The 16,383-nt window shown below is 33.8% G+C and overlaps 2 protein-coding genes across 2 annotated transcripts; both read left to right on the forward strand.

The window, feature by feature from the left end:
* Positions 1-778: 778 nt before the first annotated feature.
* Positions 779-2,707, forward strand: LOC141400003 (uncharacterized). The gene is made up of 2 exons (XM_073979400.1): positions 779-907; positions 982-2,707. Exons 1-2 carry the CDS (start codon positions 896-898, stop codon positions 2,527-2,529), a joined length of 1,560 nt encoding a protein of 519 aa, XP_073835501.1. The 5' UTR covers positions 779-895; the 3' UTR covers positions 2,530-2,707.
* A 9,934-nt stretch (positions 2,708-12,641) lies between these two features.
* LOC141396979 (uncharacterized) lies at positions 12,642-14,842 on the forward strand. Its single transcript, XM_073972727.1, has 3 exons — positions 12,642-12,738; positions 12,789-14,087; positions 14,535-14,842. Exons 1-3 carry the CDS (start codon positions 12,642-12,644, stop codon positions 14,840-14,842), a joined length of 1,704 nt encoding a protein of 567 aa, XP_073828828.1.
* Positions 14,843-16,383: the final 1,541 nt, after the last annotated feature.

Here is a 16,383-nt window from a genome sequence, read left to right on the forward strand (position 1 = left end):
AATGAGTGGTGGGGTGAATAATTTGGTTTTAAATGTCAGAGGAAAAAAACTTCGGTTCTCACATGAATAAAATAAGAAAAGAAGATTTTTAAAGTTTTTTTGTGTTTTGAAAAGAAAGAGCAGTGGGACTTTCTGCTAATTATAAACCAACATAAATTTTGAAGTTTTGCTCTTGTATTTTCTTCCAATACTTCTTTCCTTGAATGTGTTTTAGTTGACTGAAAAGGTTCCACTGTCTACCAGTGGTCATATTATTGCCAAATTCATTATCCATTGGCCTCCTAAGAGACAGCTTAATATATCTTCCTTGCATGTGAAAACTGTTGCTTTTCCTCCTCACCAGCAATAAGGAACCAATAGTGGAAAAGAAGAAGAGCAATTGGAAAACATTGCAGATGGCCACGCACAATTGTTGCTGTTGTTGTTAATATTGTAAGTTAACAAGCAAATTAAAAAAAATTGTTCACTATTTCTGTTAAATTTCCATTTCAATCAACAATATGCCAAGCTGCCACAAGAGAGCTAAGCTAATGAGCTTTAATATGACACGCGCCAAAGAGAGGTCGATGTTTAACTTAGCGGTGGCAGTAAAGATTAGACCATACCATGGTGTTATGGTATCAACACACAATGGGACATCGTATACTCGCCTTGGCCATCGTAAAGTTGTCATGCAAAAGAGCAGCAGAGGCAAATGTGGCTTCTGTTTGGTTGTCTCTTGCTTTTCTGGTGAGAAAGAAACTGAGTAGGGTTTTGATTTCAGCTATAAAAGTCTGTCACACCGTGATGAGCATAAACACAAACCTTTTGCCATTGCAACCAAGCACTTGTGGATTACAGCGGTGGGTTGCTTTTGAATTGAGAAGGATTACGAATAGGCGGAACAAAGGATACCATGAAGATATTTGTAAGTTGGGAAAATGTTTCAAAAAAAAAAAATATTTTTTTGATGATTGTTTTTATTTTGTCTTGTCTTTTTAGTGTTTGACTTTATTATTGGTGGCTGTGGCTTATGCCGATGTCAGTGAGAAGAAATTGGAGAAAAAGTCCCCTGATCAGGCCTCGGATAAAAGCAGTGATTCTAAACCCAAGAGAGATGCCTCATTTTTGGTGGGCAATCATGGCAGCTATCATGGACCCTCTTATAAATATTTGCCACCCAGCCCTGTAGCCAGTGTTTATGATTCTTATAGTGGTCCGGCAATTGCTGCTTCCGTATCTTCCGGTCATCATCATCGCCATGGTTACCATTCCGGTGGCCATCATTCTGGTTTGGGAAGCGGTGTTAAATTTGTGGGCGTTAGCCATGGTTTTGCTGGTGGTGCTGGTGCTTCTTATCCCGGTAGCTATGCTTCTGGTCCCTCCTTTAGCAGTTCGTCTGTTGGTCATGGTTCCAGTTTTGGTCATGGATTTGGCCATGCCATTAAGAGTCATGGTCCCACCTATGTTATTGGTCATGCTGGAGCAGGTAGCGGAGGTCATGGAGCGGTCCATTCCTTGAGTGGTGGTCATGGTTTTGCTTCTAGTGGTTCCTTGGGTCCCAAAGTTATTTCTGCTGGTCCCAGCTACTCGCTGAGTGCTGGCCATATTGGTGCTGGTTCCGGTTTGGCAAGTGGTTATCATTATTCCAAGGGTATTGGCGGTTCTTTGTCATCTGCCGCTGGTCATGGAGGTGTATTCAGCTCTACCTCAGGAGCCTCAGCTGCTGGTCATGGTGTATTTTCAGGTTCTTCTGGTGCTGGTCATGGTATATCTTCTGGTCATGGTATTTCTTCTGGTCATGGAGGATTTTCATCTTCCGGCGCTGGTCATTCTGTGTCCAACTTTGCTGGTTCTGCCGCTGGATTCTCGGGTCATGAAGACCACCACTCCGACCATGTACACAATGGAAACCAAGAACATCATTACATTTTGAGTACCACTCAAGATTCCGGTGTTTCCGCTGGAGATTCTGGTTATCACTATCAAGCTCCTGAAGCCACATATTTGCCACCCCCAGCCTTGCCATCCACCAGCTATGGTGTACCAATTTCAACAGTAAGTGCCACATATACCCCCAACTATCACAGCCAAGGAGCATCTGTGGATGATGGCCCAGTTTATGCTGCCGGCCACAAGGGTTTGGGTCACTTCAGTTTCACATCCAACAAACCCAATGTTTTGCACACCAATATCATTGATTCTGGTTTCAAGTCACCCTCCTACAGCAAGGTGCCCTTCAAGCCTTCCACATTTTTGGGAGCCAAATTTGAGGGCTCATCAAATGGAGTAGAGTCGCACACACCCAATCAACAATATTTGCCACCCTCTAATGCTGGCGGCCAGGTGGAGGCCAGTGGTTATGATTATCCCGTACCCTCAGGAGCCACCTTGGAATATCATGATAACAGCTATCAGCAATCAGGCGGTGATGTCGGCCAACAACAACCTGAGGCAAATTATTTACCACCTCATCATGATGGCTCTTCACAAGGTACACCCAATGCCCAATATTTGCCCCCTGGCAGTGGTAACTCATATGGCCATTAAGCATTCGAACCCATTACCATCCCCGCACCACCATCCCCAACAAAATATCATTCATCTTTTTTAACTATCCTTCTTAACTTAACTTAAGTGCTGCATTTAATTTATTTTTTTATAAACAACGACAACACACACACAAAAATGTATTATAATTTAAGTGAATAAATTGTAAATACCTAAATGATTGAGCTTGTTCGTTCGCCATTGATTTATAATTCATCTCACATTTGGCACAATAAGAAAAACTTTCCAACTTTTTATGGTGAGTAAGCAAATCAAAGACACACAGCAGATTGATGGCTTAGATTAAATGCATGGCATTTGCCAACTACACAAAAAGGAATAACCATAAATAGCTGAATTTGCCATACTGGGCCAAAAAGTTTTTTGCTAAGAATATTTATTTATGACTTGATGTTGTCACACCACAACTGTGTTGGATTAATTTGTGTTGCTCACAGAAAACGTTGCCAACATATTAAATTAGTTTAACTATTGAAAGGGAAATCCAACAACAAATGCAAATTAGTTCAGTTGGTGGTTACAGGGAATATTAATTTTTTTCCTCATGAAAAATCTTTCACCTGTTACATGCAGGTATTTTCTTTTCAATAACATTGAAAAAGAAGTACATTTCTAAAGTCTTTTTTCGGGGTTGCATGTATGTGTCTTAAGTCTTTTGTTTGTTGATTGTGCCCCAAACCGCTTGTTTCCCAAGTCTTTGTGTATTAATTTTCGCTCTCTTTTATGTTTGTGTCTTAAGTCTTTTGTTTGAAGTTTTAATTCAAGTTCAGAGTTCGTGTCTTAAGTCTTTTGTCATGATTATTAAACAATTTAATGGTTGTGTCTGCTGGTCTTTTGTTGAAAATTATTTCAAGTTCGTGGCCCAAGTCTTTTGTACGAAAAATTTTCACAATTGAGTGCATTTTGTATCTAATTTCATAATTACTTTCCATTAAATCAATTCAACACACACACACACACATTGAAACCCCCTCATAAATCTCTCCATAATTAAAGTTGGCTTTTGAGCGACATAGTTGTTAATTTAATAGCTGTTATGTGATGTGATTTGTAATAGAAATTAAATAAAAATAAAAAAGTTTTAAACCTTATAACATCTAAGATTATCACACACACACACACGCATACACTCGCCATGACATGACGTCACAATGCATTAAACCACCGCTCATCTTTACACATATGCTGATATTTGTCCAAACCAATGGAAATTGTATATCCATCCACTGCCATTTACTTACTAAGAGATCTTTATTAGCTAACCAATGACAGAAAGTGAATGTCAGTGAACATTACCTTACCTTAACGTACCTTAGGAAGAAATAGAAAATCGTAACATGAGTAAAAGTAGTGGAGAAATTGTTTTAGTTGTTGTTGTTTTAAGAGGGTTGTTTACATACATATGTTCACTACACAAGTTATGCAAATGCAATAAAACTTTTTAATGGAGTAATAAACACAATATTATAAATCATGTTATTTAAATACAAAATTTAGCTAAATTTTAAAAATTTAAAATAAATTTAAAGAATTTCAAATAAATTTAAAATGTTAAAGAAATTTTTAATATTTATTTTCCTTATTTTAATAATTTTAAATTATTAGCTAAAATTTTTAGTAAATTAACATTAAATAGAAAAAAAATTAAATTAATTTGTAATATTTAAATAAATTGAAAACGTTAAGGGGATTTTACGATAAATTATTTCATTTATTCTAAATAAATTTTTTTATCAATAATTTTAAAAATGCTTTATTTAAATGAAATAATTTATTTTATGATTTTATTTTAATTTTTTTATTTATTAATTTTTTTAATACTAAAAATATATTTATTTTTGTTATACCCTCCACCATATGGAGGGTATAATTAAATTTGTCATTACGTTTGTAACACATCGAAATATTCGTCGGAGACCCTATAAAGTATATATATATTGTTGATCAGCATAAAATTCTATGTCGATTTGACCATGTCCGTCTGTCTGTTCAAATCAAGATACAGCTCGCAATTTTAAAGATAGAGAGTCAAAATTTGGTACAGAAGTTTTTATTACTTGCAGGATGGTTGGTATTGAAAATGGCTTCATTTTGTCGGTATCGGTCCACACCTTCATATAGCCCCCATAGAACGGTACCTCCAGATTTTCGGTATTTTGAAGGTTTTAGCTTTATTATCCTACCAAACTGGCTGAAATTTGCTACGTAGTCTTCTTTAGGGATATAAAACTTTCCCCTAGAATTTTGTCGGTATCGGTCCACACCTTCATATAGCCCCCATAGAACGGTACCTCCCGATTTTCGGTATTTTGAAGGTTTTAGCTTCATTATCTCGCAATTGTAACGATAGAGAGTTAAACTTTGGTACAGAAGTTTTTATTACTTGCAGGATGGTTGGTATTGAAAATGGGATATATCGGTCCACGTTTTGATATAGCCCCCATAGAACAGTACCTCCCGATTTTCGGTATTTTTAAGGTTTTAGCTTCATTATCCTACCAAAATGGCTGAAATTTGGTACGTAGTCTTCTTTAGGGCTATAAAACTTTTCCCCAGAATTTTTTCGGTATCGGTCCACACCTTCATATAGCCCCCATAGAACGGTACCTCCCGATTTTCGGTATTTGAAGGTTTTAGCTTTATGATCCTACCAAAATGGCTGAAATTTGGTACGTAGTCTTCTTTAGAGGTATAAAACTTTCCTCCAGAATTTTGTCGGTATCGTCCACACCTTCATATAGCCCCCATAGAACGGTACCTCCCGATTTTCGATATTTTTAAGGTTTTAGCTTCATTATCCTACAAAAATGGCTGAAATTTGGTACGTAGTCTTCGTTAGGGGTATAAAACTTTCCCCCAGAATTTTGTCGGTATCGGTCCACACCTTTATATAGCCCCCATAGAACGGTACCTCCCGATTTTCGGTATTTTGAAGGTTTTAGCTTCATTATTTCGCAATTTTAAAGATAGAGAGTCAAACTTTGGTACAGAAGTTTTTATTGCTTGCATGATGGTTGGTATTGAAAATGGGATATATCGGTCCACGTTTTGATATAGCCCCCATAGAACGGTACCTCTCGATTTTCGGTATTTTTAAGGTTTTAGCTTCATTATCCTAAAAAAATGGCTGAAATTTGGAACGTAGTCTTCTTTAGGGGTATAAAACTTTCCCACAGAATTTTGTCGGTAACGGTCCACACCTTCCACACCACAAAACTGTTCGCCAAAAATATGTCTGTACAGGTCCACGCTTTCATATTGCCCCATTTCTGACTAAAATTCGTCGGTATAGGTCCACGTTTCGCCCTATTGAACGGTACTTCCCGATTGTAATACTGAAGATTGTGACGTCAATATCCAACCGAAATGGCTGAAATTCGTTATTCGTCTTCCAAGAGTTATAAAATATTCCAGAAGTGTATTATCAGTATAGGTCCACGTCTTCCTATATCCCCATAGAAGCGTACTTCTTGATTTTCGGTATTTTTTAAGTTTTAGCCACTTTCTCTTACCGAAATATAGGACATTTGGTAGTTAGTCTTCTTTGAGCCTAAAAACTTTCCGTCAGAAATTTGTCGGTATAGATCGACGTTTTGAAATAGCCCCCATAGAACGGTGCCTCACATTGTTTTACCGAAATTGTTGAAATTTAGTATTAAGTCTTCTTCATACACGAAAGGAAACTATTTCTTCCATTTTACTTCATACAACTTGTGGTGGAGGGTATAACAAGTTCGGCCCGGCCGAACTTAATGTCGTTCTTACTTGTTATCATTAAATTAATTATTTTATTTATTAATTGTTTTAAATTTCTTTAATAATTTTTCATTAGTTAATTTTTAATATTAATAATATATTTTATTTTTATTATTAAATTAATTATTTTATTTATTAAATTTTTTAAGTTTCTTTAATATTTAATATTTATTTTTGTTATTAAAGAAATTTAAAATAATTTATTTAATGATAAATTAATTATTATAAATTTCTTTAATAATTATTCATTAATTAATTTTTAATATTAATAATATATTTATTTTTATTATTAAATTAATTATTCTATTTATTAATTATTTTAAATTTCTTTAATAGTTTATATTTAATTTTTGAAAATATATTGAATTTTATTTTTTGTTTTTTAATTAAAAAATAATTTTCAATTTCTTTAATGTTTTAGATTTATTTTTACTTTTGAAAATAATATTTTATAACTTTTCTAGCAAAGTGCCCGCTACTTCGTATGCGGAAAGGATATAAAACACAAATAAACAATATATAATGTGGAAATGGCGAACACTGAAAATTTTGTTGCATTAATACCAGTTTTAATCAATATTTATTTTTATTTTAGTACTGTTCGTATATCACCTTTACACATTAACAGCGAGACCAACATTGCACACCAATACTCATCCAAATTGTACCAATCTTAGTACCATTTCGTATTCTTCGTACCCATATGTAAGATCTTCAAAAACTACCTCAATCCTTCACTTTAACAGTAATCTTAATTCCGAATTTCACGACTCCAGCCCTATCCGTTAAACCAAATCCAAATTGTAACAAATTTTGAACAATTTAGAACTTTCGTACCCATATGTACGAATTTTCCTTCCTCAATACAACAGGCCTACAATAATCATAATTTCAAATTGCAGGATACTACCGCTATCCGTTCACCTAAATCCATATTGCACCAAATTTAGTACTTTTCGTAACAATAAGTACGATTTTTCAAAACTACCTGGAATTTTAGGATTCCAGCTCTATTAATTCAACCAAATCCAAATTGTATGACTTTCCAAAACTACCTGAATCCTACACTTCTACAGTAATATTAATTAACGAAGTCAACCGAAATATTGGAATAAAAATAAAAATTTTAAACTAAACATAAACAACGTCTTTTCACTGACCTTTAGCCGAAATATACATCAAATATAAATTACCATATAGCAGGTCAACAATACATAACAACAACATTAATTCCAAATTTCAGGATTCCACTTCTATCCGTTCACCCCAAATCCATATTTTACAATATTTAGTACCATTATTTCAGGCCTCAAGCCTGGTTCACCCAAGTCCCCATTGTACCAAATTTAGTACTTTTCATACACATAAGTACGTATTTCCGAAACTTTCCCAATCCTACACTCCAACTGTAATCTCAATTCCAAATTTCAGGTTTCCAGCTCGATCCGTTCACCCAAATCCCTATTGTACCAAATTTAGTACTACTCAGTACTTTTTGTACCCACAAGTACGAATTTAGTACTTTTCGTTGCCATAAGAACGCATTTCCAAAAGTATCCCAATCCCACACTCCAATAGTAATCTTAATTCCCAATTTCACTATTACAGCTCTTTCCGACCACTTAAATTCATATTGTACCAAATTAAGTACCATTTAGTACTTTTCGTACCCAAAAGTACGAATTTCCATCCTACCTCTATCCTACACTCCGACAGTAATCCTAATTCTAAATTTCAGGATTCCAGCTCCATCCGTTCCCACAAATCCAAATTGTACCTTATTTGGTATTATTTAGTACCTTTCGTACCCATATGTACGAATTTCGAAAACTACCTCCATATCTCAAACCTACACTCCAACAGTAATAGTAATTCCAAATTTCAGAATTCCAACTTTATCGGTCAAATACAAATTGTACCAAATTTAGTACCATTTTGTACTATTCGTACACATGAGTACACATTTTTAAAACCACCTCCTTATATCAACTCATCTTCTAAACCTTGATTTTCATTCCAAATTTCAAGATTTTAGCTCTATCCGTTCACGTAATACCAAGTGGTACTAAATTTAGTAAATTTTAGTACTTTTCGTACACTTATAGTTCGAATTTCCAAAAACCCTTTGGTACACCTTTCTAATACCTAATACTAAGGGTACCATATTTAGTACCTTTTAGTACTTTTCGTACCGTTCTAGTTCGAATTTCCAAAAATCCAGCCTTATCTGACACCTTGGGACCAAGAGTGACACTCCCTCAAAATTTCAAGATTCTAGCTCAAGCCGTTTAGCCTGGGCGTTGATTATGAATCAGTCAGTCAGTGAGTCATCATTACTGAACTCTTTTATAAGTATAGATTTATATTTTTAATTTATTTTAATTCATCATAATTACATTATAAATAAAATAATTGACCTGTTTATCGATACAGAGTCGGCGGCAAAGGGAACTGATGAAGTTGCTTGCGCTTAAAGATAATTCCACAATATTTTAAATTTATGTAATTTTAAATTCCCAAAAAAATATGTATTTAACAATTAAATATATATTTTTCATTAATTTAATAATTAAAAATAATAAATAAAAAAATATTAATAGAACACATAATTAAAAAAAAATAAAATTTAAAAATTAAACTTTTAAACTAAATTTTATTTATATTTTTTTTTAATTAATGAAATATTCGTAATACATTTAAAAAATTTTAATTTATTTTTATTACAAAAAATATTTGTTATACTGAATTTAGTGAGAAAATATTTCAAATTCCTTAAAATTTTAAGAATAATATTTTTTAATTTTAATTTTATTATTTTATTTTATACTGATTTCTCCGTTTATTTATTACTTTAAATAAATACTTGATATTAAGAGCAGTAGAAGTTGCTTATGCATAAAAATAATTCTTTAACATTTTAAATTTATTACGTTATTTCTAAAAATATATTTATATAACAATTAAACAGTTAATATATTTTTCATTAATTGTTTATTGATACAGAGTCGGCGGCAAAGGGAATTGATGAATTTGCTTGCGCATAAAGATTCTATTATATTATATTCTATTATATTTTAAATTTATTTTATTTAAAAATTCCAAAACTATATGTATTTAACTATTAAATAATTTTTTTATTAATTTAATAATTTCAAATGATAAAAAAATATTAATAGATCTCGTAATTAAAAAAATCAATTTAAAAATTAAACTTTTAAAATTAATGTTGTTTCAAATTTTTTTATTCATAAAATATTTGTTACTCACTTTTTTTATTTTTTGTACAAAAATATTTTTAATTATTAAATTAGTGAGAAAATATTTTAAATATATTCAAAATTTTGAAAATGATATTTTTAATTATAATATTGTTATTTTATACTTATTTCTCTATTTATTTATTACTTTAATTTAATACTGGATATTGAGAGAGTAAGAATTTGCTTACGCATAAAGATAATTCTTTAACATTTAAAATTTATTTTATTTAAAATTTCTAAAAATATGTTTATTTAACAAGTAAACAATTAAGTATATTTTTTCATTAATTATTGATCGAAACAGAGTCGGCGGCAAAGGGAACTAATGTATTTGCTTGCGCATAAATATAATTCTATTATAATTAAATATATTTTTCATTAATTTAATAATTTAAACAAATATTAATAGATCTTATAATTAAAAAAGTTAAAATTTAAAAACTAAACGATTAAAATTAATTTTGTTTCTTTTTTCAATTAATGAAATGTTCGTTGTACATTTAAAAACTTTTAATATATTTTTATTTAAAAAAAATATTTTTAATAATTTATTTAGTGAAAAAATATTTCAAATATTTTTAAAATTTTAAAAATAATATTTTTTAATTTTTGTTTTATTATTTTATTTTATACTTATTTCTCTAGTTATTTATTATATTAAATCAATACTGGATATTAAGATCATAGGAAGTTGCTTACACATAAAGATAATTGTTTAATATTTTAAATTTATTTTATTTAAATTTTCTAAAAATGTTCATTAATTGTACCTAGGGTACACACAAATTTTGGCTTATACATATAGCGCTTCAACGAAAGGCGTGGGGAAGGTGGGGCACTTCCTCCTCCGAAATTCATAAAATATACACAACAACGGCAAACATTGAGCTTTTGCAGCAAATTTGATGGAAATCGGTTCAGTAGTATTGGAGATATAACATTTAAAAAAAAGGTGTTGTTAATGTCAAAGTCCTGTGTCATAGATGCCCTTTTTGGCTTTTGGCAACTCAGGCTTTCTGACATTCTATGTAACTATTTTTCTTCGCACTACCGCTCACCTACACATACATGTATGCGTTCTGTCGTCTGTGCTTTCTCGGACTTTCTTACTTTCTTTTTGTTCAACACAAATCACTTGCTATTCAACCATCCATTCGGTAAGCATCGATTTCCATCAAACTTATTTTCTACTGTTCTCAATAAAAAGAGCAAGATTCTGTTCAAAATCACATATTGATTCTGCCTGTGTTTTTATTTTCTTTTATCTTTTCACGAAATCCATCTGGGAGAAATATTGTGTTCCAAACAATATTTCTTTGGTTCGGGTATTAAGCTTTTCTTCCATTTCTACAGGAAAACATCCAACGCTCATACTTGGTGTTTTCATTTGGTCCATTCGAGCCGTATACAAAACCAGCTCCCGAAATTACTGTTCCAGCTTGGATTTTCATCCTATACATCCTAAAATTTTTCCATCATTTCATCCATCAAAACTAAGGTAAGTTTGTGTTTTCGTTCAATTTCAAAAGTGCAAATTTTTCTACAAACAAAAAGTGCATTTGCCGTCGGCAAAACAACATTTCATATTTCTTTCAATACGCGGTTTCGGTGGAAGAGTGTTCTTTCGTTCTATTTTCTAAGAGAAAAGTGCAATTGTGTTTTTTTTCTATTAAAATTTCCTATTCATAGGTTATTTTAATAAAGATTAATATTTTCTCTTTATTTCATTAAATTTCATTGCATTTGTTGTTGCATAAGAGAAGTTTTCTACTCTTTTCCTTCATTAAAACATAATTGCATTATTTCTCATCCTTTTGTGCTTCATTCCCGCATAAATTCGAAATTCGCGCTGCATTACTTCGTGTGTGTTAGTGCTGTTTTACATTTAAGCGACTTGTCTTACGATTTTTTGTCTCCTCTTTGCTCATCTTCGTAAATTTCACACACAGGGTTGCATTTTTTTGTAACATGGTACCAAGTGTACATTTTGTTAAAAATACTTAATGTAAAAAGAAGGTATTTTATAAAAATATGTTATACAAATTTTAAAATGCTTATAACAAATAATCATTTTATGCTTTAAATGATTTTTTATGCACAAAATTCATTGCAAAACTAAATTTTGTTTCAATTTCTCTTACTATGTTTTGCAACTCTGCCTAACAAGAATAACCACCACAAAGAGGAGACAAAAAATCGTAAGACAAGTCGCTTAAATGTAAAACAGCACTTATTTACCAACAAGTGACAACAACAATTCTTATATTTTCTTTATTCTCTCATTGTATTCCTTCCCGCTGGTGATATTTCAGTATTTTTGTTGTTGTTACTTGTTTTCTATTCCCTCTTATACGATCATATGCTAATAGGGTTCTACGCATCGATTTTCGACTCTTAGAGCACAATCAAAATACAGGGTTGTCAAAATCGACAAAATTCGACTTTGATATTTTGAAATTCGACTTTCACACTGGGGTCTCGAATTCAATTTTTTCTTTCCCAAATAACTTTAGTTATTTGAATTTTTTCATATTTTTTGATATTTTCTATTCAAAAACAATTAAAATTATTTAATTTTCCATTCGCATTGATACGATAAAATATTTTTTGAAACGTTATTCAAGTTTTTGAAAATATTTTAATTTTTAACGTATAATTATTTTTTCATAAGTGTGATTTTGGAGTACAAGTGTATTTATTTATCATAAAAATACTTGTGTAAAAGGTCTAATTTATTATCAAATTCTTGAATTTAGATTTTTCCACAATTTCAAGGATTTTTTAATATATTTCTGCCGTTTTAGTTGTCCGCTTTCTCTAAAGCTGAAAGAAAAACCGCATTTTCCAGAGTTCTTTGGTTTCATTATCACATTTATACTTTTCGTTTTTGTTCATTCTTTTTTCGATTCGAAGTTATTCTCAAAATGTCGCTTGATTCTTTCATTCGCTTAGCTGACACCCTCGTGGGATTTGATGCTGATCTTGCTAATAATATTCTTCCAGTCAACTCTATTCACTTAATTCGGCTCCATACCGATGAAATAAAGTCCTTATGGACTAGAATTAAATCAGAGTATGACACTTTTGTTAAAGAATACGTTTCAGAAGCCCACGACGAAGAAGAATCAGGTGACGAAGATCAAGCTTCTGAACTTGATACAATTCGCTCTAAGTTCAAAACCATTTACCTAACTTATTGTAAGTGTATTGCCAAATTGTCAGAAATTTCAGACGAACTGCAGGCAGCTGCCGCTCCTAAGCAATCTCCCGCCCAGTCTAGTCCAGCTCCTCAATCCCATTCCTCCAACTTTCCCACTAGTTATTCTTTCAACTTGCCGCCATGCGATACTGAAGTCTTTTCCGGGGATTACATGACATGGCCCACATTCCGGGACATGTTCACGGCTATGTACATAGATAATTCCCGTCTCAGTCCTGTGGAAAAATTATTCCATTTAGTTCAGAAGACCGAAGGCGAAGCAAAAGAGATCGTTCAGAAGAGCCCTCTAACCAATAGCGGTTTCTCTCAAGCTTGGTCCAATCATTCCGATCGCTATGAAAACAAGCGAGTTCTCGTTAATGGCCAGCTTAAAGTTCTATTCAATTTGCCCATTGTTCATTCCGAGTCTTCTCAGGGTTTGAAACGCCTTCAGCGCGATATAAACTCTTGTATTTCCGTTCTGAAGACTTATGATATTGATGTGGAGAGTTGGGATCCGATTTTCGTTTACTTATGTTCAAACAGGCTTCCTGATTCCACACTCACGCTTTGGGAACACACTCTTTCTGATAAGTCCAGTATTCCACGGTGGGCGGAATTGGACACATTTCTGACCAATAGATTCCGTACGTTAGAGTCTGTTTCCGAGATGCGCAGAGGTGTTCCTGGTTCCAGTCATAAGGAAAGTTCGTCCGACGGGAAATCTAAGCCGTCAAAAATATTCAATTCGTTTCAGAGTAAAGTCTCCGATCCAAAGTGTCCCTTGTGTCCGAATGAGGTTCACATTATTCGAAAATGTCCAAATTTCCTACGCATGAATCCTGAGGCTCGCAGTTCTGAGATTAAACGACAAGGTTTATGTTTCAACTGTTTTTCGAAAACACACTCCCTTAAGAATTGTCCAAGCAAGCATAATTGTTATACTTGCAATAAGCGACACAATACTCTTCTTCACAAGAGTCTATTCAATTTCGCTTCCTCCGTACCGTCAACTGTGTCCGACATAGCTTCAAATCTCAATCCCAACTCCGCTTCCTTCTCTCATTCAGCTATACAGTCCACTAGCAGCGGAGCCGGGAATGTGCAAAACTACTTTTCATCCAACATTCAGGGAGTTTTGTTGGGTACAGCTATGGTACAAATTGTACATAAGGGAGTTACTTATTCAGTCCGTGGCTTGTTTGATTCCGGTTCTGAAGGCACATTCATCACAGAACGTTTATTCAATAAACTTAAGTTACCATACAAGCGCACAAATGCACAAATTTCAGGTTTGAATAATTCCAATTCTGCCAGTGTACGTAAGCAGTGCACTTTCATTCTTTCTTCCAAACTTGATCGCGATTTTGCGTTGACAATGTCCGCTTTTGTTCTTCCAAAGCTGTCAGGTAATCTTCTCAGCAATTCTCTCCCGACATCGTCCTTCAAAGATCTTCCTAATATAGCGTTGGCTGATCCACATTTCTTCAAGAGCACTCAAGTCGATTTGCTTTTTGGAAGCGACGTTCTACCGTCTCTGATGCTTTCAAATTCAATGTCTGGGGTTTGTGGCTCTCTTCTTGCTCAAGAGACTATCTTCGGATGGATCTTGACAGGTCCAATTGGCAATATTTCGTCCAGGTCAGTCAACATTGTTTCAAATTTCTGCAAAATCTCTTCGCATAAAGAGGATTCACGTTTCCTATCTCCTTCCGATTATTGTTGTGAAGATCTTTTCAAATCCACTAAATCCACCAATCCACTTCCAGTTCATCCAGATGATTTCAAGAGTTCAGTTCCCGACGTGGAAGTTCATGATTTCCAGTTGGCAAAACTAGGTGTAAATTCAGCACCTTACCTTACTCGTTGGGAAAAACCTAAAGCTATTCAAAGAACTTTCGGTTCTCGATGGCAGAACGAAAATTCCGAGCCCCACGTCAGCGTCGATTCTGTAGTAGCCGTCACCGATGACAATCTTCCATCGAACGTGTGGCGCCTTGGGCGCATTTCAAAAGTATACATGGGTTCAGACGGACGTGTACGAGTCGTGGATGTAGTTACCCAACGGGAACTATAACCCGGCCCATCACGAAACTCGTCGTAATATCCGCCCAAACCTAGTACTTCTTTTTAGTACTATTCATTCGTTCTGATGTCCAAGCTATAACAATCCGTTATATTCGTTCTGATGTCCAATCTATAACAATCCGTTATATTCTTTCTGATGCTCAATATATAACAATCCGTCATATTCGTTCCTGCTACGTATACTAGAGCCATATGTCCAGCAAATCTAGCCACCCCGTGCTATATCCATCGCCCGCTCCAGAGAACCAGAATCCGGCGTTGTCTTGCCGCATCTACCAAAGCAGTCATCCGTTGGTCCTGATCGTCGCTTTGAAGACTCCTGCCATCCATCCATATTGCAATGACGACTCCAGATGCTTTCAACACTCCTTCATGGACATTATATTCCACGGCACCACATTCAGTGAAGTTCCAGTCCTGCTTTTACTATAGTTACTTCTATTCTGAAGTAACTCGTTTCTATTCTGAAACATTATTATTTCTATTCTGAAATAATACTCCTCTATTCTGAGACTGAACATTCTGAATTCCAAAGAAAAATTTGCACTGATCTGTTCTTATTCCTATTTCTATGGACGAAACACAAACTTTCCTTTTCAGCTACATATATTTACATCAAACATTCCAATTTTTTCTTTCAATAACTTCAGCTACATTCATATTATATTGTAATCCGCAAAAGTGCACACGACATATAATTTCTGACTTTTCTTTCATTGCAGTCAGACTGCAAGGTGGGCGGTAATGTTAATGTCAAAGTCCTGTGTCATAGATGCCCTTTTTGGCTTTTGGCAACTCAGGCTTTCTGACATTCTATGTAACTATTTTTCTTCGCACTACCGCTCACCTACACATACATGTATGCGTTCTGTCGTCTGTGCTTTCTCGGACTTCCTTACTTTCTTTTTGTTCAACACAAATCACTTGCTATTCAACCATCCATTCGGTAAGCATCGATTTCCAACAAACTTATTTTCTACTGTTCTCAATAAAAAGAGCAAGATTCTGTTCAAAATCACATATTGATTCTGCCTGTGTTTTTATTTTCTTTTATCTTTTCACGAAATCCATCTGGGAGAAATATTGTGTTCCAAACAATATTTCTTTGGTTCGGGTATTAAGCTTTTCTTCCATTTCTACAGGAAAACATCCAACGCTCATACTTCGTGTTTTCAGGTGTGGTCGGGTCTTTAGTCCCCAAAGAAGTCCTACACTGTAGATAATTGGAAAAAAAATGTCGCGTAAATTTTTTTTCATAAAAACCTAAGTTGGCTTATGACAGCATTTAATTTTTGTTCATAAGATATGGCGTTTTTTAAATATTGCAAAGGGAAGTGCCCCGACTTTTTCAATATTTAATAAATATGCATCCTATTTCCACCGGAGGCCATCCCTCTACATTCCCTGACAATTTCAGGAAAATCGGTTCAGTAGTTTTGTAGATGTAACATATTTTAAAAAGTGGGCGTGGTCAAGTCTTTGGTTCCTAAAAAAGAGACACAACCTCAATTATCTCGCAACTTAATTTCC

The sequence above is a fragment of the Musca autumnalis genome, unplaced genomic scaffold, assembly GCF_047663935.1.
Source record: "Musca autumnalis isolate F117 unplaced genomic scaffold, ASM4766393v1 scaffold_3, whole genome shotgun sequence".
Classification (NCBI taxonomy): Eukaryota; Metazoa; Arthropoda; class Insecta; order Diptera; family Muscidae; genus Musca; species Musca autumnalis.